Genomic DNA, 25574 nt, shown 5'->3' on the forward strand with positions numbered 1-25574 from the left:
TCAGATCAGCAACATGAGTCTGCTTTTTGTCAAAGCAAAACAAAAAAACCCAACAAATACTGCTATTTCTAAGTTACACATCCCCTTAGCGAGGCAACAAAAAATTAATTCTCATTCTAGCACTATCTTAGATTTAAGGCTGTGCGTAAAAATTAATCACACTTTAGATTGCTAATTGAGTTTCCATGACATTGAAGAATTAAGATTAAATCAATCTTGCTCACAATGTCATCTCAAGGCTCTTCACTGGGTTTACTAGTGTGTTTTCAGGAAGACAAAGCTTTGCCTAATAAAATCCTAACTCAAGCTTTCTCTATTTTATGCTTGCCCTTTCAACACATATGCACTACTAAAATATGCTGGTGTTCAACTATGCCTCTGGCATGGAACAAGTAAATTAATCTGGCCATAGTGCCACTATTACTAAGAATTTCATACAGGAGAGAGCACAACTTGTTATGATTAACTCCTTTTACCAATACATGAGCTCTTCACACATGGGATAGCAGCACATGCCCTGCTGTGCCCCTGGTTTGGGCACTTTATGCTGGCAACTGCCTGAGGGGCTGAACCACAGGATGCAGCTACACAGCTGCAAGAGCAGCAGGGACCACAGCAGGTCAGATGGACCCACTGCATTTGGAAACTACATGGATGCTAGCCCTGGTGCAAGGCAAGAAGCAAAGATGAGAACTTTAGGGCTAGGAGAACAAAACAATGCAGTTCTCTTCATCAGGAGTCTCTTTTTACCATCATTGAAGTAAACCCAACATTGCAAAAAGACAGGCTGGAAGTCAATGCATCTTGACGACTTCTCTTCCGTTCCCAAATGTTCAATTTGCAAAATTTAACAAACCCAAACAAGAGGGTCCATCTACATTTCTTACTTCCTGCAACACTACTATTTGAAAAGGTACAACTGAGAGGTGAACTAACATTCTGAACAACCAGAGGTCCTAACGACACCTGAATAAAACCCACCAAGGTCCCTGATGTTTGTTATGAATACGATCCTGCAAGAATGTGATGTCACAGAATGTCTAGCATAACACAATCCTTTTTTTAACCAAATTCTGCCATTCTGATTCACAATCCAGATTCATGGTGTAAGGCATTTTGGCAAACTTTCAAGTCTAAATTAAATCACAGCATTATCTGCAGAACTCGCTAGCCCAGCTTACCCCAGCAGTCCACTTGGCATGTGAGCTCTCTTCCCTGAAAGATATTCGAGGTTCCTTTGCTCGCAGAGGAGGAGTAACTGATCGTCCTGGGGATGCAGACGGGGTTGCGAGGGGTGTAGTGCGAAGGCTGGACCTGAGAATAGACTGAGGAGTAAACCCAGGAAAACCAGAAGATGTGGCCAAAACTTTAGCTCTCTAGGAAAAGAAATAAAAACACTTAAATTAAGACCAGTTAAATCTTCAAAACAGAAGACTGTACTTAAGTTACAAAAATTAAATTAGCTTAAATTACGAACTGGGTTTATAGCAGCAGAAAGTTTTGCCTATGCACTATTCTTCCAAAAATACCAACAACTCAAAGATAAAAATGCATGCTTTTTATATTTCCCTTGGTTCATCTTTGTAATGCCAACAAAATCTACGTTATTTTTCAAAATTATTTCTTCAGGAAGTAAGAACATGACATCTTGATTTCTGCAAGGTTATCTCCTATCCCACTAATTTTTGCAATTCCTACACTGCTTTTATAAAAGGCACACAATTCCAACTTTAACCTGCACAACAGCATTTTCAGTTGCTGTATCTGACAGCAATTCTGCAAAGCAACAGCCACAGATTTTTCACTAATTAATCAGCTGCATACAAGAGGAAGTGACACTGCTGCAAAAATACCGACACATCTTCATGTAGAAGCATTCAGCTGTTCTTATCTCAGATTATGTTACAGTATTGAAAGGGTTTCAAATGAGGAGGATGAAGCTAGTTCACTGGTATGGATGGTACTTCATAAGAACAAGGTGCAAAGATGGAATTGTTCCATACAATGAAAATAAATTTAAGTCACGAAGCTATGGGACAAGCTGCCCATTGCAATAAGCTGAGAACTAAAGTTTCCTGCTTAAAATTTTACAATTCCCAACTTACTGTTTCCAAAAGGGCTGTTTATACAATGAACAGCATACTGAATATACAACACATGCATTCTGAAAATTTCAGTCCAGAAGCAACTAAATACTTGGTGAATTCACTTTAAACAAAGCTCAGAAGTTTTTCATTTGGTTGGCTGCTACTGACTTTGTAAAATACAAACCTTGACCACAAGAGGGGTTTCCAGTAAACTCAACTCTGCTGCTCTTGGCAGATTCTTCTGGGAGCTGGAGCGATGCGTGCTCGGTCTCAGGGGGCTGGGTGCCACAAAAGAAGGAGAAGCCGGGGACTGCCGGCTCTCATCCTGTGCCACAGAGCGGGAGGGAACGGGACGAACCACCAAGTCCAGCAACCTGTGAAAATGCACCATTTAAACCAGGAACGCCCATGAAGAAACGAAAAAAGCATGCTGTGATCATCTCAGGTGATGCAGAACAAAAACACTGGATGAATAAGAAATGCAATCTCACTGCTGGGGGTGATCTATCAGTCCCACAAACAAGTAACAGGCACTTTGGGGCATTTTTTCATTATTTCTTTACATTTCACACCTAATTTCCCAAACCTCTACCTCTGACATAAGAATATCCCAATTTTAAGTTGCACAAGTGACCTAACTCTCATCTACATTTCAATGCACAGACCATTTCAAATTGTCCACCTAATTTTGTCCCTAACTTGACTTTTTCTTTGAGATACAAAACCAAATGCAACAGAATCCTTGGTAAACCAAAAAAGCATACACACATGCACATGTATATACAAGATAAACCACACCATTTTGAAATATAAAGTTTGTAGATCTACTATACCTTGAACATTTTTGAGAAAGTTTTGTAATAGGGGTCCCAAGAAATGCATCAGGCAACTCTGCACTAGGAAGAGGGTGTGTACTGACTGCTGGCTCTGTAGTTCTAGGACTGGAAAGAAAACAAAAATGCAACTGATTTTCATTTCCTTAAAGTCCAGCCATACCAGAATTAAAGTTTATTTAACCACATCCCACGTAGGACAATCACCTGACAATTACAAGCCTCTTCTCTGCTCTTTGTAATTCTGCTTATTTTTAAATAACCAAGCAGGAACTGATAAAAGATTACTACGTGATCACACAAACAAGTCTGCAAGTTGGTACACCAACAGCTTCACAGTAGTGACAAACAGTTTGAGTTTCAGCTGTCTTAAACACTGTAAACACACCTGCCATAATGTAAATACATATATTTGTGTAGAGAAGATTATCATAGCAGAAACTCTCCAAACACTACTTATGATGAATAGATTCTTAGATGTTATATACTGTATGTGCAAAAAGGCTAAACAAAGCTTTATTCATGTGCACTTTCCCACCAAAAAACTAATACAATTCAAACTGAGTTCTCTATCTCTCCCCCTACCACTCACTCACTCTCCAGCTCCACACACATAGCTCAAAACTAACTTTTATAAAGGGCTGCTTACCTATCATATTGTGAAGTATTTTTTTTCTGCTCATTTCCTAACCATACTTCTCCGATTTTGGACAACACTTTACTGATGAAAGTTGCTCTTGTATGCACATTTCCTGCATTAGCCTGCCTTGTTGCTGTTGATAATGGCTTTGGCCTTGGGACTGTAAAAGAAAGAGGGAAAGGGATCAGCCTTGTGTAACCCAAGGCAGGGCTGCCTGCACATGGCGTTTCCTTCTCTGAAATTACCTTCTCGTAAGACGGACGAAGGCAGACGGTACGGCTTGGCTCTCTCCACTGCCAGCTTCCTCTGAACCGTGGGAAGGATCTTGCCATACTGGTCTAAGAGAGAATTTCTGGCAACTGCTCTCTCTCTCAAGCGAGGATCACGATCATTCTGACAGAGGAAATGTGTGGAGCGAGAAGTCAGCAATTTACCACAAGTTCATTGCACAGCACTGCTTCTGCTCTCTCTTACTAAGGCTCAACAGACAAAGGAGAAGAAACCCACTGCACAGAGCCACAGCAAGTTCCAAGTGCTACCCAAGAGTACACATCAACTTCACCTGGTAGTTCCAGATAAGTGTAAGGAAGACTAGTTAAAAAAAACCAAAAGCATAAAAACCTCCCAAAACTCCAAAACTCACAACTAAAACCCGTAAGGCAAACTTTACCTGTGGAGCATCCAGACTGCTCTCAGTTAAAAGCAAGACACAAGACATGACATACGACATACTCTTCATTTCACAGAAACAAGTAACACAAACAACTCCCATAACCTAAACCACAGATAACAGAGTGATCTGAGGATCTGAATGAAAAGACACGACAGATATTTATTCCTCAGATGCAAACAAACTTTTTAAACTGGAGTCAACCATGGTCTGTAACATTTAATTCATAGTATCACCCAGCAGGACATCTCCCCTTACCGTCAGGCTGGCCTTCATGGACTGATTCAGCTGGAGTGCTGGGATGTAGTTGGCACGCTGCAGATGGTGCACTAAGAGGAATTCATGGTTCTGAACACCAGACTTGGTCTGTAAAAACTTCTCCAAACACTCCTGCGAGAAATAACACGTTTCAAACATCCATTACGATTCTGCCTCTTCTCTTGCAAAGAGACAATTTACATTTCTTTGGTTCTTCTCCAAACTCACTTTTTCTGTGTCTGTGAAGGGCAGCTTCAGCAAATCCTCCATGAGCCCCGTCTCCTGACAGATTTCATACATGTGCTTCAGCAGCTCTTCTATGTTGAGCTTCGTGCTGTGTTGCTGCAACAGACCCCAGGCCTCCACCATGCACCTGCAGTTAAGGTGTTGGACAGGGAAAGGAATGGGGACACTGCAGCCAAAAGATGCCCCACACTGATGGTATCCACTCAAAGCTCAAAGGAACACAGGGAGCCCCGTTTGGATCACCACTCCTCCACATCTGCCCAGAGCTGGATGCCAGAGCAGTGGGAGATTTCCTCACCTGTTGGACAAGAAGACGGTGAGGAAGAGCCGCACCTCACTGCTGCTGGCCATGGACGGCTTCATCATCTGGATGTACCTGAGGGCGCGCCTGTGCTCTCCCTGGCACATGAGGGACTCGATTATCCTCACGTGCTGCCAGGACACAGTCTTGATTGTAGCTGGATGGAAGAGCAGGGCCAGGGAATTCTGGACAAGTGGAGAGCAGCTGCATTACCACACACACACACCCGTGCAACAAACACAGACACAGCTTTCTGCAGCAAGGCTGGACGTGGGTCAGACAAACTTAGATGTGTCACTAAAAAAGTACTTGATCCAGGACATACCAGTGAAAATTCTTCAGTATTTGCAGGAAAAGACAATCGGCCACCCAGAACAAAGTGAATGTCTTAAAAGGAACGATTCAGATTTTTCTAAATTAACAAAACTCTTTGCACAAACATTCTTTTTTATAAATACATGACTAAATAATAAGTTACTTGAGAAACAAATTGATTCTATTAATATGGTGACAGGCAAAGAAGAACCTAAAGCATTAGGAGGAACAGGTTAGAAAGTCACTTCTGCAGTCTTTTGTCTCAAATCTTCCTGCAACCATCAGTTTCCATGCTTCAAGGATCCAAAACACTCTTTTAGAAACAGTGCCCAACCAGCCTGCTCAAAACCTAACCACAGACAGCCTTGAAATTTCAAATATTAAGCATTATTCAAGTTGATTACTCCTTTGTTTTAATCAAATTCCTGTCAAAGTAGTTAAAGCAAAATTTCAAATCATAACTTACAGCTGTAGATGTCAGAGCAGTGTTACACAAAAGCTTCTTAAAGCTCCAACAGTCCCTAATACCTAAGTACCAATTTTTAAAAATATTTTTATTGATTACAGCTCTGCAGTGCAATGTGTGTCTAACTCAACTGTCTCATACTTACTTCATAATCATTGTGATCTAGGAGCCAAAATCCTTGAATCAGCTTAACAAGACCCCAAGGTATAGCAAAGGCAGTTGGAAAGGAGTCAATTGAAGTTTCTGTTTTATTTGGAAAGGAATGCATGATATCCAGCAGCAAGTAAATTGTCTGAGAGTATCTAATTAAGGTGAATAAATAGCTAAGACAAAAAACTTCTATCAAATAACATTTAGCAAAACATGGTAATATTAAAAAAATAGGAAGCAGAAAACCCCAGTATAATGATCTTGCCATTTTAGGATATTACAACCTCTTGTATCAATAATCAGGTCTTAACCAGAAATCAACATTCTGAATATACTTTGAGAAAAAAAAACACCTGTGGATTTCAGTAAGGAAATCAAAGAGGCAAATCTTGGGGATAAACTCAGGCTTGTGCTTCTGTCAGGGAAGCTGCCACTTGGGCATCAACACACTTGAACACCCAATGCTCAATTATGAAAGGAAACGAGTTCTACAGATGCTTTGTTCTCCTCATTTCCTCACTTCACAAACCAACAGAATTTATGGTGCCCTTACAACACAACTGAGCACCGACTGATTGAAACTGTGTTTAAAACTGCACGTGGATCCCTCACTCCAAGGGTCATCTTCCCTTTCTGACATCCCATGTTAGAGACTACAACCATTTTTAACCCTTTGCTCTCCAGGCTCCCTTCTCAGTTTAGCCAACAAACAAAAAAGGCAAAGTCTCCATGTTCCAGCAGCTTAAAAATTACGCTTCAAAGCAATGAATATTCTGTGTGCCAGCATGTTTAACACACAAAAAACGCAAACACTGTTAGCTGGCCTGAGACACAAATGATTTTGGCAAAAATCAGCTACTGGAAGACCACTGTTAAAACTTTTTGCACTGAAACAGTACATTTTAGGGCACCGATGTAGCAAGCAGTCATATGCTACAGAGAGGGGTGCCTTAAGAATTTGTAACTCTGTTAAAATTTGGCAAGAACTAAGCAAGGTTCTTATACAACTTGGAGAACATGTTTTCTCCTATGAGAAGAGACTTTGCAACAAGACACTTAAAAAAAGAAATTAGAAAAATTCCAGTCTAGAAAGAAATTAGGCAATGCTTCTGTCTAGGACTTAATTATCTTCTAAATGTGTTTGCTAACATGGTGTTTAATGCATAAAATAAAATGTGTTGTTAAGCACACAGGTGACAAACATATAAGAACATTTATGAGCACACACATGAAGGAGGAGTAACAAAATCCAGAAAGGATACAATTGCATGTTTGTCACTTTCTTCAATGCTTTCTAGCAAATAGAGATCCAGCAGTGCCTGAAATGAAAGATGAAAAGCTTTTCTAGTGCTCCTGTCTTTCAGAACCATTGGCTTGAGGGGCTGCTGCTGCTGCTGGGGTTTTCAGGGGACAGAACACTCACATGTAAACTAACGGGGGGGTATTTCCCAGTGCCGCCTTCATCTCTCCGCCACAACTTCTCCACTTGCTCTCCCAACTGGGAAACCATCCCATCAATCATCAGGCAGTCAGAATCCCATTTTCCCCTGCAACAAAAGGGAGCAGGGGCTTGGACAGGGTAGAACACTCATTCCAGCCTCCCAGTGCCACTGGTTTCTGAGCCAGGAAAGATGGTCCTTAGGTCACATTGAACTCATCAATTACGGAGTCCAAAGCACAAAGCCAAGAGAAGAGTTGCAAGGACCTTTTGGATTCCAGGTTTGCCATCTTGCTCCATTGTGAGTAAAGCCAAGGAAGTGCAGACAAAGGGTTTAAACTGCAACAATGACCACCCTCACACAGTCTAACAGTGGCAGCTTTCTAGAGACTGCCTCTAGGCCTCACCTTGATAAACGCTCCAGTTTCTGTCGGTGACCCGTATAGTAGCTCTGAATCAGAGGGTAATTGTAGAAAGGTCTGGACAAATGCATGTGGTCATCTACAGGGGATAAAGTAAAAGCAAGTTAAAGCAGTAAGACCACGTTTCCACGTTTTTTCAGCTTTGGGCTAGACAGACAAACCACACAGCCTCAAGTTTTTTGGTACTACAAATTCTGCTTACCTAAACCTTCGGGAAGGAGATTGGATCGACAGAACCAGATCACCACTTGTGCATACAAAGAAATGAGGCTGGTTACCACCTGCTTCTTGGTCAGGTCTGAAAAACCTGAAAAAAAGCAAAACATGATTTTTGCATTTTTGCACAAAACATGAGTATTGCAATTCCTCTCCTTTTTACAAAACTCCCTTTGCAGAACAAATATGAAGTAAAAGCAAATACAGTAGAAATCAGTCTTTGTAGTTGTCCCTCTGGATCACTTCTGAATTTGAAGAAAAACCCCACTATTCACCCTCAAAACAAAAACCAATCACTACAAAAAACAGAATCATTTAAGATTAAAATGAAAAAATAAAATCTAAACTATTAGATATACTCTGGAAGAAGACATTTGTTTTCTGTGTAGCACAGATTTTTTTTTTAGCAAAAGAGATTACAGTCCTCTTTTTCTCTCAATATGCCAAAAACAATTTATAAAATCCGATGCCAAAACAACTCAAGGAACTTGCTTTACACATTACACATTTCAGCTTCCTTTATGTTTCCCAGCAATTTGCACACAACTATCAGTTGCTAGCTAGCCATTAGGGACATGTCTCAGCATCACCACACTCAGTTGCTGTAATTGCCACTCAGGTGCTCACTCAGCTCACTGCTCAATCAGTGCAGCCTCCCCTCCCCAGCCTCATGAACTCCACAACAAGCTGCTCCCCTGAACACAAAGTGTCTTCAGTCAAAATCCCAACTGCTCACATTTCAACTTCTCCCTCTTGCTCCATCTGTCTCTCTCCCAACCATCCAAAACAAGAACAGCTCCTGACTCCACAGCTCCTACCCCAGCATCCTCCAAACCTTAACAAGCACACCAAAGGCTGGCAGTGCTCTCACCCACCTCTCTCCGTGAGCTCTCGGGCTTCTGTCAGGAAACAGTTCAGGACTGTGCTGAGGTTGCTCAGCAGCAGCTGGCAGTGCTGAAGGGACTGTAATGTCTGCGGGTCAATGAAGTTGCAGGAGCCGTCAAACAGCGGAACACCTTGTCGAGGACAAAGAGAAAATCACCAGTCAGCAGAGCAACTGCAGACTGCCAAAGGACACTTGGACTACCCCAGGACACCTCAAGAACCATTACAGAACCAGCAGCACACACTGGCACAGACTGGAGGGTTCAAAAATGACTACAGCAGGACTCACAGATTTGGTCCAGTTCATCTTTTGTACAGATCACTTTGTTCCACGTCCACTCCAGAACAAACCGTAAGTTTACGGCAGAACTTGGCTGCTCTTTAAAAAGAGAAAACAAAACAAACCATGAAGCCTCAATTTCCAACCAAAACAGACACCACAGAAAAACAATGCAAGCAGCCTTACCTTCAGAAGTCCAGTGTTTGATGCATCCTGTCAGGAGCTCTAAAGAACCTGTCTGCACAGCAGCTGACAGCACTGCTTCCAGCTGCTCCTCCTGAACAGAACACACAAAAGCAAATCACAACCTCACACACTTCTCCTCTAGGTCTTACCTGGACAGACACTGGAGTTTTTGTTGGTGACGTGTACAGGAGCTCTGAATCAGAGGGTACCTGAGTCTTTGACAGAAGTGTTTGTTTTTAACTGGATACTCATTCAGACTTTAGCTGCAAATGCAACTAATTCCATATTCTTGAATCCTTTCTTAATTCTAGCCACAGGCTGGACTGCTTGCTGGTTTGGGGAACACAGCAAAGTTTTCCTCTCACATTTCAACTTCACACAGGCTAGTTCCAATCTCTGTTTCTGTGCCTCAGGGTTTCGGTCCTCATTTACTGAGTCCAAATTAACTCTTTTCAGTAACATCCTCTGCTAATACCCATTATGCACCTTGTGCACACCCCTTTGCCATTAGGAACACGTCCAGGGGCAGAGCAAACATGATTGCGTTTGCATGGAAACAGTGAAGCTGAGGCCAGGCAGCTCTTGGGACCAACAAGACAGGAAGCAGCTTTGACAGCCAAAACATTAAGTTACAATTTGTTAAAGTACCATAAAGAAGTGAAACATTTCAGTTCTAAGAGGCTGAAATTTCAGCCTGTTCAAATACTGTATTCTAATGCCATGGCAGTCCTTGAGAAGCCTAATGCACAGGCAGGCACACACATGGGAAATAATGTAGTAGCTTATAGCATCTGGTGTTCAGACATTTCTTTCAGGTGAAATGATCCTGCATACAAATTTTCGTTTTTTATTCCCTCTGTTTTTTTAAAAACAAAATTTTAAAGTTTGCATTCTAAGTAAAATCGTAACATTCAAGAGCAATTTCCACATATTGGAAGACATAATGGGATATTTCCATCATTTTCTGAAAATGGATTTTAGACAAGGAAACATGCCAAATACTACTTAGGGTACCAAACAAAATTCCAAGCTACTTGACCATAAATCTGAATTTCTTCTTTCTAGTATTCAAAAGCAATCCCTGTTTAATGCAGTGTCTGAACAATATGGTCACAATTCAGCAAAGATCATCACAGAATTTTTTGCTTTCCCACGTAATTTCACACCAGAGTTGACATTAGAAAATCTAATCAGAATGTAAGAGCCTACATCAGGCTTCCAAAATAAACGATCTATGGGCTGGGTCTGCTTCTCAAATTTTAGCTACCACAGTATACAAAAGTATTATTTTCCTGACACATTTCCACAATCTGGTGAAGAATCCCAGAGACAGGAAGATGAAGCCAGGGGGAAGATTGCTCTCCCCTTCCTAGTGCTTGCTGCTCTATTCCACGATGACTATCCAGCCCTTCAGCTTTGACCCTGCCTAGAGAAAGATGGGCTGTTCATCACTCCCTCTTTCATGAAACTCCTCAAATGAGAGACAAAGTTTGCTGCACCAAGAAAGGAAACCCATGAGAGAGGGGTGTGAAGTCACTGTGGTGACAGACGGAATGTAGCAGTGTTGGGAGATACAGGTGATGCAGGTGTTGCAGCAAGAGGGCAGTCTAAGAGGAGGAAATCGAGCTACCACAGCTCAAGGCAAAGGCTACAGAGCAAAGATCAGGTTTGAGAGGGTGCAGAAAAGCCAACTGATGAAGGGAAAATGAGAGGAAGTAGTGACAAAATTGTCAGGTACAGTGGACAATTGTAACTGGTTAGCACTTCCTAGGAAGCAAATAATGTTTAGTGCAGCAAGCTGGTGTTTGCAGTAGTGCACATCTGAGGGAGGCACCTTCACTGCCACCTACTGCACTGCACCCAAGGCTCTGCAACACTGAGGGCTTGAAGAGGATGAAGGCAGTTCCCAGGGAAAGCTGGTTTCTGATGCACATGCCCAGCACTGACTGAATGCTTCTGCATGTGGACTGGGGCCTGGAATTTACAGAGGGGTCACCAAAGACAGACCTCGCAGGGCTGTTCCCAGTCAGAAGACTGGATCTAAGAATATTGATACTTCTGCTAACTGTATCTCAAAACCTGCCTGTAAGAACATCTTGCAATCAAAAATGATGGTCTTATACCCTTTACAGCCTTCAGACAAGATGGATGTATTTCCCCTGGATACCCCAATGTACACTCACCTGAGTCAGACTGGAGGGCTGCACATCAACCAGTCTTGGAGACAGCAAGCCAGCTACAAGACACCGAGTGTAGCTGTCATGAATGGCTTCACTTATTAAAGGACCAGACTTCTTCAAAAACTTCAGGGTCTGAAACATCAATCAAAGCACAGATTACAACAGCATTCCATCACTAAGGTTCTGGATCACTTAGACTGTCAGAAACCTGCATTAGCAGCTGCAGGCTTTAGGTTAGCAATTTTGGTAAGCATTGCTATGTAGTGTCTTAAACTTCCAGTTACTTTGCAGCACACTTCCAGTTTCTAAAAAAACATGCAATAGAAGAAAAAACCCTTGCAATGCTGAAGGAAACAAAGTATTTTCCAGCCTGTCAATACACAGGCCTTGCTTTTCCCTGAACATTGACTCAAATTACATTCTGAAGTTAAAACTAATACAACTACAAACCACCTTGAAAAGACTCTATGATTTTGTTTTGCAGAAGATGATTTATATGAGTATATATAGTGAGCTGGAACTTCAGTTGAAAGTGATTGTCACAAGCTGTGCAGTGGCTCAGAAGTGATCATTCGGCCAAGGTTGAGAGAAAAAACACACACTTCTTAAACAGTTAAATCACTCTTCCCTTTCTCCATGCTGTTTTCCTTTCCCAACTTCATCAGGGGTCAAAGCCCTAACTTCACACCATGCAGACAGTACAAAGCAAACGCCTTCCCCAACTTCCACCACACTCCCTCCTACAGCAATGCTGCCTTCCTTTGCAGCCATTCAATCCCTGCTCACACCTCCCTAAAACAGAACCATTCGCATGAAGGTGGCAGGATATGACTGTAGTCATGCATGTGCATGGGCAGTGGAAGCATAAAGTGCTCTCTGACACTCAAAGCACTGCAAGAGAAAAGGTAGAAAAGGTTCATCTCTTGACAGTCTCAACAGAGATACAGGAAAAAAACCACCTCCTTCTGGAAGCCGGTGCAAGTCATGTGGACAACTCCCGAGCTGAGCAAGCAGGTCACATCTGCAGAAACAAGGAACATTTGACAGACATTGTCACCTCATCACCACGTTGTGCTTTTTAAATACTGCTGTCTGCAAAGACAAACCTCCAGCATCCCTTTCCTTCACCACATCACTGACACACTTTCCATAAAAAGTAGTTACTGTCTGTCTGAAGAAACTTAAGCTCGAGTGCTACCCAGGTGCTGTGCTTGGGCCTCAGCTCAAAGGCATTTTCATCTGGTGACCATCAGCCCTTCCAGGCTATGGTACAGAGGCCCCCAAACCCAAAACTCAGCAGCCTGTCAGACAAGTTTCACCAGAGCAAGCACCTTGTTAGGACAAGGGAACCAGGTCTGAGAAGGCTTGTGGGGCTTTTTCTGGTTTGGTTTTTGTGACAAACAATGAACAAGAAACAGAACCACTAAGTGGCATTTGACCTTCACTGCAGCTTGTCACTATTCAAATGAAAAGCAGTGAAATACCTACCAAAATTATAGGTGCTTGGATTAAAAAACTGTTCAGGTGGTGGATAAGAAGGAGGAACGCCCCGGCTTAGACTGCGCTCGTGTACCAGAATATCCAAAATGAGGTTTGGAGAAGTCATGCTTATGACAGGATCCAGGGACCACAGGGCAAAATAGGGGCAGTCATGCAGCAATTCTTCTGGCCTTAAAGAAAACAAGAGCATAAGCTCACCAGCAATTTTCAAATTACCCTTTGTAGGGACACTGAAAGCACTTAGTGAAAACCTACCTCAGTGAGTCGGGCATTTGAGCGTGATACCAGCGGTTGATGTCAAACACACCCAAATACGTAGATGGTTTCCCCTGACCATAGGTATTCACTTGCCAACTGAAGATTGATACACTGGTGTCAGGAGAGATTACTGTCAAAGACAAGACATTGTTTCTTGTAGAAAATATGAGGGATCTGCTGTTTTTACATCATCACTTTCTGTTTTGGCTTAATTTTGTTATTTCACTCATGAAACAGAAAATTTTGTTAAGAATGACAAAAACAACATACAGAGTAGCAAATGTCCATATGATAGGTTTTTGTCATATGCCTCTTTTTCGTGTTCAAATTGTATCCATTCCAAAACAAACCAAATAAACAATTATTAGCTCATCAAGTTGTTCATCCAGATCATCAAAAAAAGATATCAAATAGAATTGGCTTCCATACTGAGCCACAGAAAACACCATTAGTGACCAGACGATAAATGGATGCAGCCAGAGGTTTGAACAGGAACACAAAAATTCAGATAACATTCCTAAGCATAATAAATAATGGTCTTACTGTTCAGTGAAAACAACTGGCAGAACAAACTGACTGACCACCCTTATACAGATAACTCCATACACCGCTCTAGCATCCCAGCAAACATAAAATAAAACCTATGTTTTCCCTTAAAGAATGATGCTCGGAGACATAAAGTCCCATGTAACTTCAGCAAACAATTTTTCTTTTTTACTAAGCCCAACAAGGTCAGCTAGACAAATATTTAAGACTTTAAGACTGTGACTACAGAACAGCATTCATTGCTTAGATTTCCAAACCCTGTAGTTTAGAATAACCAAGCAGCCACATCAGAACAAACCTTCATTAACGTTATCCTCTCTGTCAGCATGGTTGCGAAATTTTTCTATGGTCTGACAGCTCAGTAATTTAGTATTGCTGGTCTGCCCTCTCAAGGGAAAGATTCCACCAGTGAGGTCTAAACTGTACCTTTCATCACAGTATTCCAAACCCTGGGTGGGAAAAAAAAGGTAATTTTCATTAGATCTACTAAGAAAGAATGTATATATCTAATAGAACACACCTATTATATTGTTTATTTCCAAGGAACTTATTTTTGATAGCAAATAAAATCCACATCTGACATTGAAGAGAATTTACGGTGAAATTTTAACAGATACTGGCTGAAAAGGCTTTGCACATTTTCAAATATTAGCATTTCCTTAGCAAAACTTAGCTCTGAAGTATGCACAGTTCACGCTATTTTATTTGGGAATTTTGGAAGTAACAGGTATATGTAGACTAGGTAAGAAAAATCAAACCCATCTCTTTGAAAAATTAACCTGAAGCCTAAGCAAAGAACCTCATCTTTACTGTAGGGTAACTAATCACTAAAACCACTTTTAAAAGAGATGATGTCCTGAACAAGAAGTTCACCATTCCAAAAGACAGTTCCACAAGATAAAGCACTAAAATTCCATAAAGCTTGATTCAGACATGTAGGCAGAGAGCCATCACGTCATACTGACTAATCTGTGACCACAAGAAGTATTCCAACACTTAAGCGTCCACTGGCCAGCACAGATCCTGTCCTGATGCATCCTTTGGGGAGGGATTAAGAATTGTGTTGGGAAGATTTTTTGGCAGTAGATGCTATCAGGTCTCAGCAAGAAACTACACAATTAAATGGTTTATCTGCCTTCTCTCCTCAGAGGGTGTAGATGTTCAGCTCTCTCTTCAACAGCCTTCTAAGACTGGTTCCTGTTACAATCTTTCTGCACATGCCTGTGAATGTACTACTGGTTGTATGGTCAGTAGAGGGTTCCAAGTCTTACTTTAACTACACCACAGTTTTCCAGGTCACAAACACAGTAACACTTTTTAATCACTTTGTGTGGTTTGTTGTTTTTTTTTTTTTTTTTGGAAGAGTGTCAGCTGGAATTTCTAGTAAATCTATTTTTAAAGAGTGATGAAACATTTCAACCCTCTGAGGTATAAACTGACGTTTGTCACATCTTGTTCAGAAAAGACAACCAAGACAAATAACTGCCAAATAGTTGAAGGTGTTACATTTTAACATTAAACTGTTCAGATGGAAAAAAAAGTAGTAGGCACAAGACAAATAAAGACAATTGCTTTTCCCCCAATGCAGCACACAGTAGAAGGTATTGTTTTTGTCACTGCTAAGACTGTTGCTAAAAACAACTTTTAACCTGCCAAAGTGTTTAGAGCACAACAAGATGCAGGAGTGAACTGCAATGAAAACCCTCAAAAAAACCAAAAAACAACCAACCAACCAAAAAAAAAAACCCAAACAAACAAACAACCAAAAAAAACCACCAAAAACACCACCAAACAAAATCCCCAAAACCTGCAAACCCAAACAAACAAACATGGTGTTCTATTCCTCTAGAGCACTGTATATTTTTGTCATTTAAAAATTGCACATGAAGATATGACATGCATATTCACACATGCTGAACCACTTGAAGGTATTTCTAGTTCATCTCCATGATAGATAATGTATTTTAAAGAGAAACCACCTTCTCCTAACACCTGACCTTTATCTGTTCTAAAGCAACACTTCCAAATCAGGAAGGCCCTTTCCTATAGACAAAAGAGAAAAGAACAAATTTCAACTCATTCAAAAAATTCAAACCTCAAAGTTTCTATAAAAAAAGTCTTTGAACCACAGTCCAAGGATTACCTCAATTTCATTTTGTACTACTGAGAACATACAAAGGTAAGTGTCAAGGAATATAATTAAACATTATACAGGTGTCTCCTGTCTTTGTTAGATTATCTGAGACCAAACGATACCTCTTCTATATTTTATCTATTCTATAGCACAGCATCTCTGGAACCATGGACATCTTTGCTGGCTTTAAGAGCAGATTTCAGAGACTACCCATCCAAAACTTTAAAAAAAGAGTCAACTTTACAGCTACTGAGTTTCAGAATCAACACTGAAGAGGTATTGTAGGGTTTTTTTAAGAGTATTTGAAGTCAGGCTGAGAGAGTTTAAAAGAAAAACAAGATTATAAATACATGAAGCGACTAGAAATACATGAAGAGATATATATGACCATATTGTAAGAAAGGGAGACAGACAGAAGCTTCCTCAAATCTACAGTTTGGTAACACAAAGCCATTCAAAGCCTTGTCTTCTCTTCCTACATGCCATTCATGTGACATTTAAGTTAAAGAGTAACTTCATTTGTAACAGCCATTTCCTTTTCAGGAATCAGATGTGTAAGAGCTCTGCAGATGAATCTAGCTGGAATACATGACACTGAAGTATAGAATTGTAAGGCTTCAGCATGGACAGATTGTGTCTGACTAATCTGGTCGTCTTCTATGATGGAGTGACTGAAACACTTGACAAGGGAAAACTGACCGATGTCATCTACCTAGACTTCTACAAGATCTTTGACACAATCCCCCAAGACATCACCATCTCGCAGTTGAAGACAGGCAGATTTGAAGGGTGGACTACTCAGAGGATAAGGAATTGGTTGGAAGGACCAAGGCAGAGAGTTGTGGGAAACAGCTCTATCTCCAGGCACAGGCCAATGTTGAGTGGTGTCCCTCAGAAACCTGTGGGGACCGCTGCTCTTCAGTACCTTCATCAATGGCACAGTGAGACCAGTGCACCTTAAGCAAGTTTGCAGATGACACAAAGCAGAAAGGTGCAGTTGACAAAACAAACGGCTGGGATGTCATCCAGAGGGATCTGGAGAAGCCTGAGAGGTGAGCCAACGGGAACTCACAACATGAAGGCCAGCAAGTCCAAGTGCAAGGCGCTGCACCTGGAATGAGGCAATCCCAGACATGACTACAGACTGGGAGAAGTGATGGAGAGTAGCCCTGCCAAGAGGAACACGGAGGTTTTGGTGGACAGGCAACATGCACTCACTGCCCAGAAGTCCAACCTCAGGGCAGCCTTTCAGCATGTAAAGGGAGCTCATAAGAAAGAGGGAGACTGACATTTTGCAAGGGCAGCTAGTGATAGGACAAAGGAGAAGGGGTTTTCAACTAAAACAGGAGAGATTTAGATGCGATGTTAGCAAGAAATATTTTACTGTGGGAGTGGTGAGGATCTAGAGGACAGGTTGCCCAGAGATGCTGTCCCATCCCTGGAAGTGTTCAAGGCCAGGATGGACGGTGCCCTGAGCAAACTGATCTAGTGGGTGGTATCCCTACAGGGATGGCAGGGAACTGGAATAAGATGATATTTAAGGTCTTCCACCCAAACAGTTCTATGATTCTGTGACTTGATTTGAAAAGTATGAACAAAAGAATGACTAAAAGACTCATCAAAAGACTTTTTTCTTGAGTCTCACTGATGTTTTATAGTAAATATTAATCTGGTCAACTTCACTCATCCTTACTTAGACAAAATTATTATTTTCATCTTCTCACATACAGGCTTGTCTTACCTCATACATGACTTGTCCTGATGCCAGGCGTTTTCTGTCACCAAATGCTAACTGCAACAGATGTAAACTCACAACATCACCTTCACTGAAAAAGGTATAAATGAGGAAATGTGATTACAAAGCTGCTTTACAATCCTCATTATCATTTTATTAGATCTAGGCTGAAACTAACTTAAGTGTGTACTCTTGCTGTAAAGAAAAACACTGCTTCCCAAACATGATAATTGGTCACTTTTAGCCACTAAAACAGAAAGGAGGAAATTCTGACACAAACACTTTCAGGGGCAAATGCTAAGTATACCATTGGAAAGCTTTAATATGAAACGTGGAGAAAAAAACCTGCTGAATTGCTGGGAATAGCTCACAACAGAGTAAAGCCTTCTCCATAAAAATTGCTTTTAAGTCAAACTTAAGAAGACTGCCACTCTGTGAACAGTTGGGCTGATTAAGTAGCTTGCTGATGATGTTCACTGTTCTGCATCTGCAGCTAAACCACTTTAAATGGTAATGAATATCATAGTGGGAATACCAAACAAATCTTGAAGCAGTCATCAAGAAACAAGGGAAATCATTTGAGACTGCAAGCACAAAAATATAGCCACTGTTTTCTTTGCCTTCTCTCACAAAGCAGCAAAGGGTCAATCCCTCTTTGCAAGTTTAAAATCCTGAAAAAATTGCACTGTAGGCTTAGCTTAACACTTTTCATCTCCTCTACAGTTAAATAAACAATATGAATACACAGTTATCAACTGAATGTAAACAAATATTAAAAAAAAAATCAGTGACTTATGGTACCATTTTACTCACCTTTGTTGTGTAGACTGAACAGCCCACAAGTAGCAACAATTGCGGGGATCATTCTCAGGCTCCTGAAAAGTAACTGCATAGACAGGAATCCTTCCTCCTTCAAGCTGAGAGTGGTGCCTACAGGTTTAAAAGAAAAAATTAATGTAGAAAAAAGGAGAGCCTGCTGGCTCTGGCTGTTTGTAGATGGGTAGAAGCAGTCTCCTGACACAACAGTCTCCTGGGAAAAAAACAGCTTGCATGCTTATCCTCAAAGTACAGAAGGTCATACTTCCATCTAAAACAACTGATGACTGACAAGCCACTACTTGTTAAGTATTTGTCTTCTCAACTTCTGAACTTCAGTTGCACCTTCCCAATCTTTTCTTGGCATCTAATTATGTGTCCACTGTCTATTTATGCATCCACAATGCATCCATAACACATACGAGTTTCTGGTGAGGCATGGTGGATTTCCTTAATTGACAGGTATCTGAATTTGGTCATATATTTCAAGCAGCAGATTTCAAATCACCTCTAAATTTCACTATTGCTTATAAATTAATGTATCCCTTATTCTGATCTCCAAGTCATCCAAACAAACTTTCATTTACATATGCATCTTTGTCTGGGAATGAGTCAACCACCAATTTACATCAAGGCTGAACTGTAGGAAAGAATATGTTTTCAGGCAGAGATCAGCTATTCAGTTGTCATGTCTCACTAGATCTGTCAGGGACACTTTAAAAAACATTATCACCAAAATCACATTATTCACACAGTGAAGCCTTCCAGTGGATGCTCTAATTGCAGTAACTGGTTCTGCACCTTTCTAAAATCCTTCACGGAAACACACACATTGCCTGAGTTCAAAAAATACTACTGGACAGAACAAACTGATTTATAACAATCAGATCACTCACATCCCTACTGCATAACTTCCTGAAGCAAAAAAAATTGAGACTCCTGCACCTCCAAACGTGACCAAGTGGAAGTGACTACTTACTCCCTCTTCAACGTTTTCATATTCCATAGTGACAAGTAGCCATCAGAAAAACCCACAACGAGCTGGTTGCTTCTGCTTATGTAGCACAGGGTTGACACTGCTGTTCCTGAAGGGCTTCGTAATTGAAAGCAGAGATGCCTCCCTTCCCTGCTCACAGCTTCTCTTCTTTGTGGAACTTCAGCAGGAATTCGAGTGACAACTTCTAGATCTACACACAAAAAAGCAGGCAAGAAATGAATGCATCAGGCCACTTCCATTGCATTTTAATGCAATAGATAATATATATTTTATATATATATACATGTAAATATATTATGATTTATGATATAATCACAATGATTATACAATGTATTAATCTAATTCTACTGTACCAAGGAAAACACCAATTTCTGCAACCTCTCTTTTTGCTATTCCTGTTTCTGCACCCATTCACAGAACAGAAGGATTCTCCAACAGGACAGGTATTGTCACTCCTATTTCAACACTGAGTACAAGTGTAACCATTGCAGTCAAATTCTTCCTGGACCCTCTAAATCAGGAGTTTGGGCCTCATGACGAAGCTGCTTGAAGGGACATGAACTCCTGAAGCCGTTCTTACAACACCCAAACAGTGTATGCAATCTGCAAACACAAATTGCTGTATTCAATAACCCAAATGCAGGATTTCTGATAAGCCACATTTATTTTAAAACACAAGCCTAAAGCTTGCCCCAAGTCATTAACAGAAACAGGAGAACACTCCCAAGAATTATGGTACTTCTGACACAACTTCCTATCACACAGCTGCACTGACTCAAATGGAAAAATTCCTACATCCCGCTGGTAAAGAATCCCAGGGACAAGGGAATGGGGGCAGCAAGAAAACTTAAGGTCAGGAGGACTATTAAGCCACTCCTATCAGTTCAGGACCACACAATGTGAAACTGCCATCTGCCATCAGCAGTCAGCAGTCAGCAATGGCAGAAATGGCAGCAGTCCATTGGCACACTGGGGTCTTCTCTGGGATTTGCTGGTTTTGTTCAAAAGCTGCTTTTTGAAAAGAACCAAATTTTCTTACTTCTCAAATCAAGTTTAAAAAGTGCAGCTTACCCGATGCTTCCACTTCATTCTGACTGCAAGACAAATCATCCAAGCAAAGGTCGACCAGAAGGACGTGGCCAATGTCGGTGGCCACGGCTGCCACTCCAAAGAGCCATCGCAGGCTCTGGTGCAGGTGCCGGGTGCTCACGCTGGCCCCGCCATCATTGCTGATGGGCTCGATGGCAGTGACCTGCAGGGAACTGCAGTTAACAGCAAAGCTCTGGCAGGGCAGGAGGAACTCTCAGAAGGGAAGCCAGCATCCCCACATCAGAAATAGCAAAGGAAATACAGGTTCATAAGACTTAAAAACAAAGCATTGTTCCCTATTCTATCAAGCCAAAAGGAAATTAATAGAAAGAACACACTCTCCACTTAAATGGCCTAGTCTGTCTTTACAGCTCATCAGTTTCCATTTTCTACTTAGAATTAATTGCATCTAAGACGAAACATGAAATCAATTACATGCTAGAAACTTTACCATGTGTAAAGAACTAAAATAAGAAAGACAAAGCTAGATCTAGTTTTCCCACTACTCAAAGCCCATCAGCACTGTGATGCAGTCCAGGCCTTCTTTACCAAGCATTTCATAAGATAAACCAGGCCTGCAAGGCAAATGAGGCAGTGGCCGGGGGTACAGCACACACACCACTTCCATGGGAATGAAACAATCCTAGAAAGGGTTGGTGGGAGATGCTGGATCACTAAAATCTACGCTGGTCCTCACTTTCATTGATAACATCCAACAGAAATTTTAAAACACACCAGGACTCTTACAGATGGTAAGGAAAACTGTAAAAGGCAGCCTAAACCAACAGCAAGAGACAAACAAGAACTTGCTCAGCCTGAGGCAGGAGCTCTCTCTGCTCCCTCACAGCCCAGGCAGTCTCCACAAGCCCAGCACAAGGTGAACACTGACCCTTCAGCACCCCCAGCACACCCAGGACAGCACTGACTGCTCCTGCAGACACACCAGGGCTCCAGCACTAAAGCTGGACAAGACAAGAACAGGGGCTATCTTGTGGCCTCTTACAAACACAGCGCCATCAAAGCAGACAGCTTTACATCAACAACAAAGGCTTGTCTGAAAACAAAGCAAAGACGTGAGCATCACAAGGTAGTCTATCTTTTTATGTAGGTTATTCAGCCCCAGAAGTGGGGGAAAATATCCAAACTCATAGGATCCCTGAAGTTTTCAACCTCTCCCATATCAAGCACTTGCTCATGACTGCACTGCCTGGCCATCTACAAAGTTCACCTTTTATCTTGAAGACAAAAATTCCACTCTTAGAAATACCTGTAGTTATTTAGGAAACTTGGTTTTCTTTCAGAATTCTTATGATTGAAATTGACTTTTTAATCTTCTCTACTGCTCAGAGGACTACCAAAGGCATTTTGGTTACTCAGATTCTTGCGTTCCAAGTGTTGGTGACTGTGACGATGAAATACAAAACACATCTCGATGCGCAATTAGCCAAGGTTCAAGTGTTGCTTCTAACTTCTTTTCAAGGTATTTTTTTCATTGTACAACTGGCTCCAAATTAATCTTTACTAGTTCTGCATACAGTCTTCCAAAAATGTTTCCCGGTTACTTCAATTTTCCATGTAGAAGCTCTTGAAATGACATATTTTTCCACTATACTATGCACTGCCTTTTCCTGTTCTCCTAGTGCTTTGCCAAATCATTCTGGGAAAGAACAAAGAAAACTTTTCTCAGCTCACTGAATCTGAATGCTGCTCTTCTGCCTCATACAAACCAGGAAAAATTTTGGAAAATACCGTGCAACAGTTCTGAAACATGCAACTGTTATAAACAAATTCGATGTAATTCATATTCTTAATTCAGGATCCAAATCATACTCATCAATACTTTCAGTCTCCTGCTACATTTCATACATATATTAAGGGGCCACCGAGAGACACTCACAGACACATGCAAAGATATGCCAAAATTCTTTCTAAGCTCCTGAGTGTGGGTTTTTTAGCTCATTTCTTTATTCCCTGACTGACTCAACATCCACTGTTACACCAAAATGCAGTCACACAGTCACAATAAGCACCCTGTATTAATACACCAACAACCTGACACCTTGAAGCAGGGTTGCTCTAAGGTAAACTGTACAACTTAGCTGTCACAGAAGGTATACCCATTGAGAAAATAGTCCTGAAAACACAGTGCTCATTAAAGGTTTAAAAGAGTAATGACAAAACTGCAGAAAGTGAAGATCCACATTTCACCGTTATAAATAATCAATCTGAAAATCAGAGAAACATTGACACAGATCAACCCCCCAAACTACACATTACATAATATGCAAATATGAGTTTCTGAAAGAATTCAGAACATATGGACAGCAGCCAAGTGCAAATTTTATCTACTTATTTTTGCTTACCCTTTATTCCACTCAGCCTGAAAGTTAACAGTCCAGTTCACAATACCTGTGTCCTGACTATGCTGACTTCACTAATGCAATACCAAGGACAGAGGAAACAAAAGGAAAGCAACAGACGAAACATACTTGTAATCAAGAGCTTTCAGTGCATCAGAGCACAACTTTCAGAGCAGCTTTGGCTTTATTTCAAAATTCCTACCCTTCATCACACAACAGCCAACTCTTTCCTGCAGGGCTTCATCATCTTTGTTCCTGAACCAGTTTTTGTGGTATAGAACAACTCTCTAATACAACTGATTGTTGGAACTAGCTTCTAGTTCAAAACGCTTCCGCAGCTATGGATTTGACATGCAACATAATCCTTACTTCTTCACCTTTGCTTTTCCTAGCTTACTGAGATAGCAGAAATAAAACCTAACACACCAACATCATTTACCAAAACATAATTTACTTATTGATTGTATGTTCATGCTACTACACAGCCTGCCCTTCCACCTACAACTCGAGCAGATAACAAAACAAGACACTAGAACACTGATTTGACTCATTATCTTTAGAACTGATCGCAACACAAATGCTTACTACTACTAACAACACCTCCACCTGTACTCTAGCAAGCCAAACCAAATAATGTTAGGGAAAGCTGAGTAATAAATAAATATCTATTTGCTGAAGATTCTAGAGATGTGAATCTTGATGTTCTAGTAATTCAATCTGATTCTTGTTTCCATTACGTGAATGAGACACAGGGACACGACATCATTTGAGTTCAAGGGTTATAGAAAGCAGAAAAATTACTGACATTACACCACTCGATCCTGTCTACACAAACACCATATTCAACAAGCAGAGACTCAAGGACTGCACACTGAAAGTAAATCTGCCAACAATCTGACAGATAACTCACTAAAATCTTTTTTGCAATCCTAAGTTAAAACAGAAAAATCTGTTCTGTTCCTAAGTCACCTGCTTCCTAGTCTGAGATTGATAGGAATGTGTCAAAACCATTAACAGCACAATGATGGGAGTCTGAAATACTTTTAGGGAGATTATTTCTGACAAAAATTAGCCATTCAGAAGAGGTGTATTACAGACACCATAAGTGGGGTTTTCCTTTTTGCTCTGGAAAAAAAATGGTTTTCAATGCCTTTTTTTAAAAAGTGGAGAATTACATTACTATGTGCTCTACAATATGTTTTTTACTATCAGTAAACTCAAAAGATAATGCTACTGCTAAGTCAAAGATTTTACACCGAGGCTCCCTTGACTGGATAATCTGAACTGACAATATGTTAATGCAATATAAAAAGGGTAAGTCAGACAGAGATGCACAAGAGCTTTTCTTGAAACTGGATTATGCAGCACCAAACGACACAAAATCTTCACTTTCCCAGAATGATACATACCCTTCCAGGAAGAACAACTGCTTTAACCACTCTTGAGATCCCAAGGTCGTAGAGGCAGAGAACACTTCCCTCTGCTTCCTCCAAGCCAACCAGGAGCCCGGTCCTCTTGTGCCAGGAGAACTCCTTCACCACGCGGACGGCGGGAGGCTGCTCGCTGCCCCCGCCGAAGCGATAGGCCGAGAGCCGCTCCCCGCTCAGCGAGTTCACCACCTCCAGCTGGGGGCCGCACGCCAGCCACGCCAGGCCACTCCTGCCTGCGGGGACAGCAAAGAGCACCGAGCAGCCCTGAGAACAGCTGGGACAGACACGGCCCGGCCTTCCCTCAAATGCACCAGGGGAGGAGGGCAAACCACATCTGCACCGCGATTTCCAACCACCCACTGCAATCCTCAACCAGGACACCTTCAAGTCAATAACCCCAACCTTTGCATTTGTACTTGTCATTCCTGCACTCAAGAACCTGGACTGTTTGGGATAAAGATAACAATAGACTGAGCTCTAGTCTGTACACCATACTTGCCTTAGTTTTGCTAGGAAACACCTAAATATGTCCAGGGATACAAGTCTCAAAGCACACTTCAAATACAGCCCATCTAAACCAATTCACTTCCAGTTAATTTTGATGGACACATGACTACTCTGGACAGGGATTTGGAGAGGAAATTATTTTAAAATGGGCACTGCATCCGTACATTTCAACTTTTACACCTGCTGATCCCAGAAAGAATTTAACAAGTGTTGTTTCACCAACGAGTTTAACACTTGTTCCTTTACTGAGGAACTTCAAGCTCAAAGGAAGGATGAGCTCCATTACTGCCCTTACATTCAGGTAGACAAGATCCTACCTGGTCTTAACAGGAGCCCAGACATCCAGACAGGCATCCAGCTCTGCCTTCAGATCACCTAGAGAGTCACCTGCCTAATCTGCTTAGCTGCTGTCAGCAACTCTCACTGGTCCTCATCTCAGTCCTGTTAAATACCTTGGAAATATGTGGGCAGTGCTTAATATGTGGGCAAAGCTGTCCTCTTTCCATTTTTTATTTAGACTAGAGAAGAAAAAGGAGCATATTGTGTCTCTGTAATTATTTCTGCATGGGATGTTATGATGGACATAGAGCTTGAGCTGGTAAAAAGAAATTTGTCCCAAAACAAACTTT

At 41.3% G+C, this 25574-nt stretch overlaps 1 protein-coding gene across 3 annotated transcripts in view; it reads right to left on the minus strand.

Moving 5' to 3' along the window:
• Nucleotides 1-25574, minus strand: part of LOC134547244 (protein ELYS-like) — a 39624-nt gene that overhangs the window by 8604 nt on the left and 5446 nt on the right. For all 3 annotated transcript variants that reach the window (XM_063390977.1, XM_063390978.1, XM_063390979.1), the window contains exons 3-28: nucleotides 24418-24671; nucleotides 20631-20811; nucleotides 19542-19749; nucleotides 18560-18676; nucleotides 17753-17837; nucleotides 14176-14326; nucleotides 13329-13461; nucleotides 13062-13243; nucleotides 12533-12594; nucleotides 11577-11705; nucleotides 9394-9484; nucleotides 9217-9306; nucleotides 8918-9058; nucleotides 8029-8133; nucleotides 7812-7905; nucleotides 7390-7513; nucleotides 7229-7285; nucleotides 5962-6108; nucleotides 5033-5220; nucleotides 4717-4861; nucleotides 4489-4620; nucleotides 3806-3953; nucleotides 3570-3720; nucleotides 2921-3028; nucleotides 2272-2461; nucleotides 1182-1376 (exon numbers count right to left, since the gene is read on the minus strand). In XM_063390977.1, coding sequence (XP_063247047.1) covers nucleotides 1182-1376; nucleotides 2272-2461; nucleotides 2921-3028; nucleotides 3570-3720; nucleotides 3806-3953; nucleotides 4489-4620; nucleotides 4717-4861; nucleotides 5033-5220; nucleotides 5962-6108; nucleotides 7229-7285; nucleotides 7390-7513; nucleotides 7812-7905; nucleotides 8029-8133; nucleotides 8918-9058; nucleotides 9217-9306; nucleotides 9394-9484; nucleotides 11577-11705; nucleotides 12533-12594; nucleotides 13062-13243; nucleotides 13329-13461; nucleotides 14176-14326; nucleotides 17753-17837; nucleotides 18560-18676; nucleotides 19542-19749; nucleotides 20631-20811; nucleotides 24418-24671 — 3608 coding nt within the window. The remainder of the gene's footprint in view (nucleotides 1-1181; nucleotides 1377-2271; nucleotides 2462-2920; nucleotides 3029-3569; nucleotides 3721-3805; nucleotides 3954-4488; nucleotides 4621-4716; nucleotides 4862-5032; nucleotides 5221-5961; nucleotides 6109-7228; nucleotides 7286-7389; nucleotides 7514-7811; nucleotides 7906-8028; nucleotides 8134-8917; nucleotides 9059-9216; nucleotides 9307-9393; nucleotides 9485-11576; nucleotides 11706-12532; nucleotides 12595-13061; nucleotides 13244-13328; nucleotides 13462-14175; nucleotides 14327-17752; nucleotides 17838-18559; nucleotides 18677-19541; nucleotides 19750-20630; nucleotides 20812-24417; nucleotides 24672-25574) is intronic.

This window comes from Prinia subflava, chromosome 2 (genome assembly GCF_021018805.1).
Source record: "Prinia subflava isolate CZ2003 ecotype Zambia chromosome 2, Cam_Psub_1.2, whole genome shotgun sequence".
Taxonomy (NCBI): domain Eukaryota; kingdom Metazoa; phylum Chordata; class Aves; order Passeriformes; family Cisticolidae; genus Prinia; species Prinia subflava.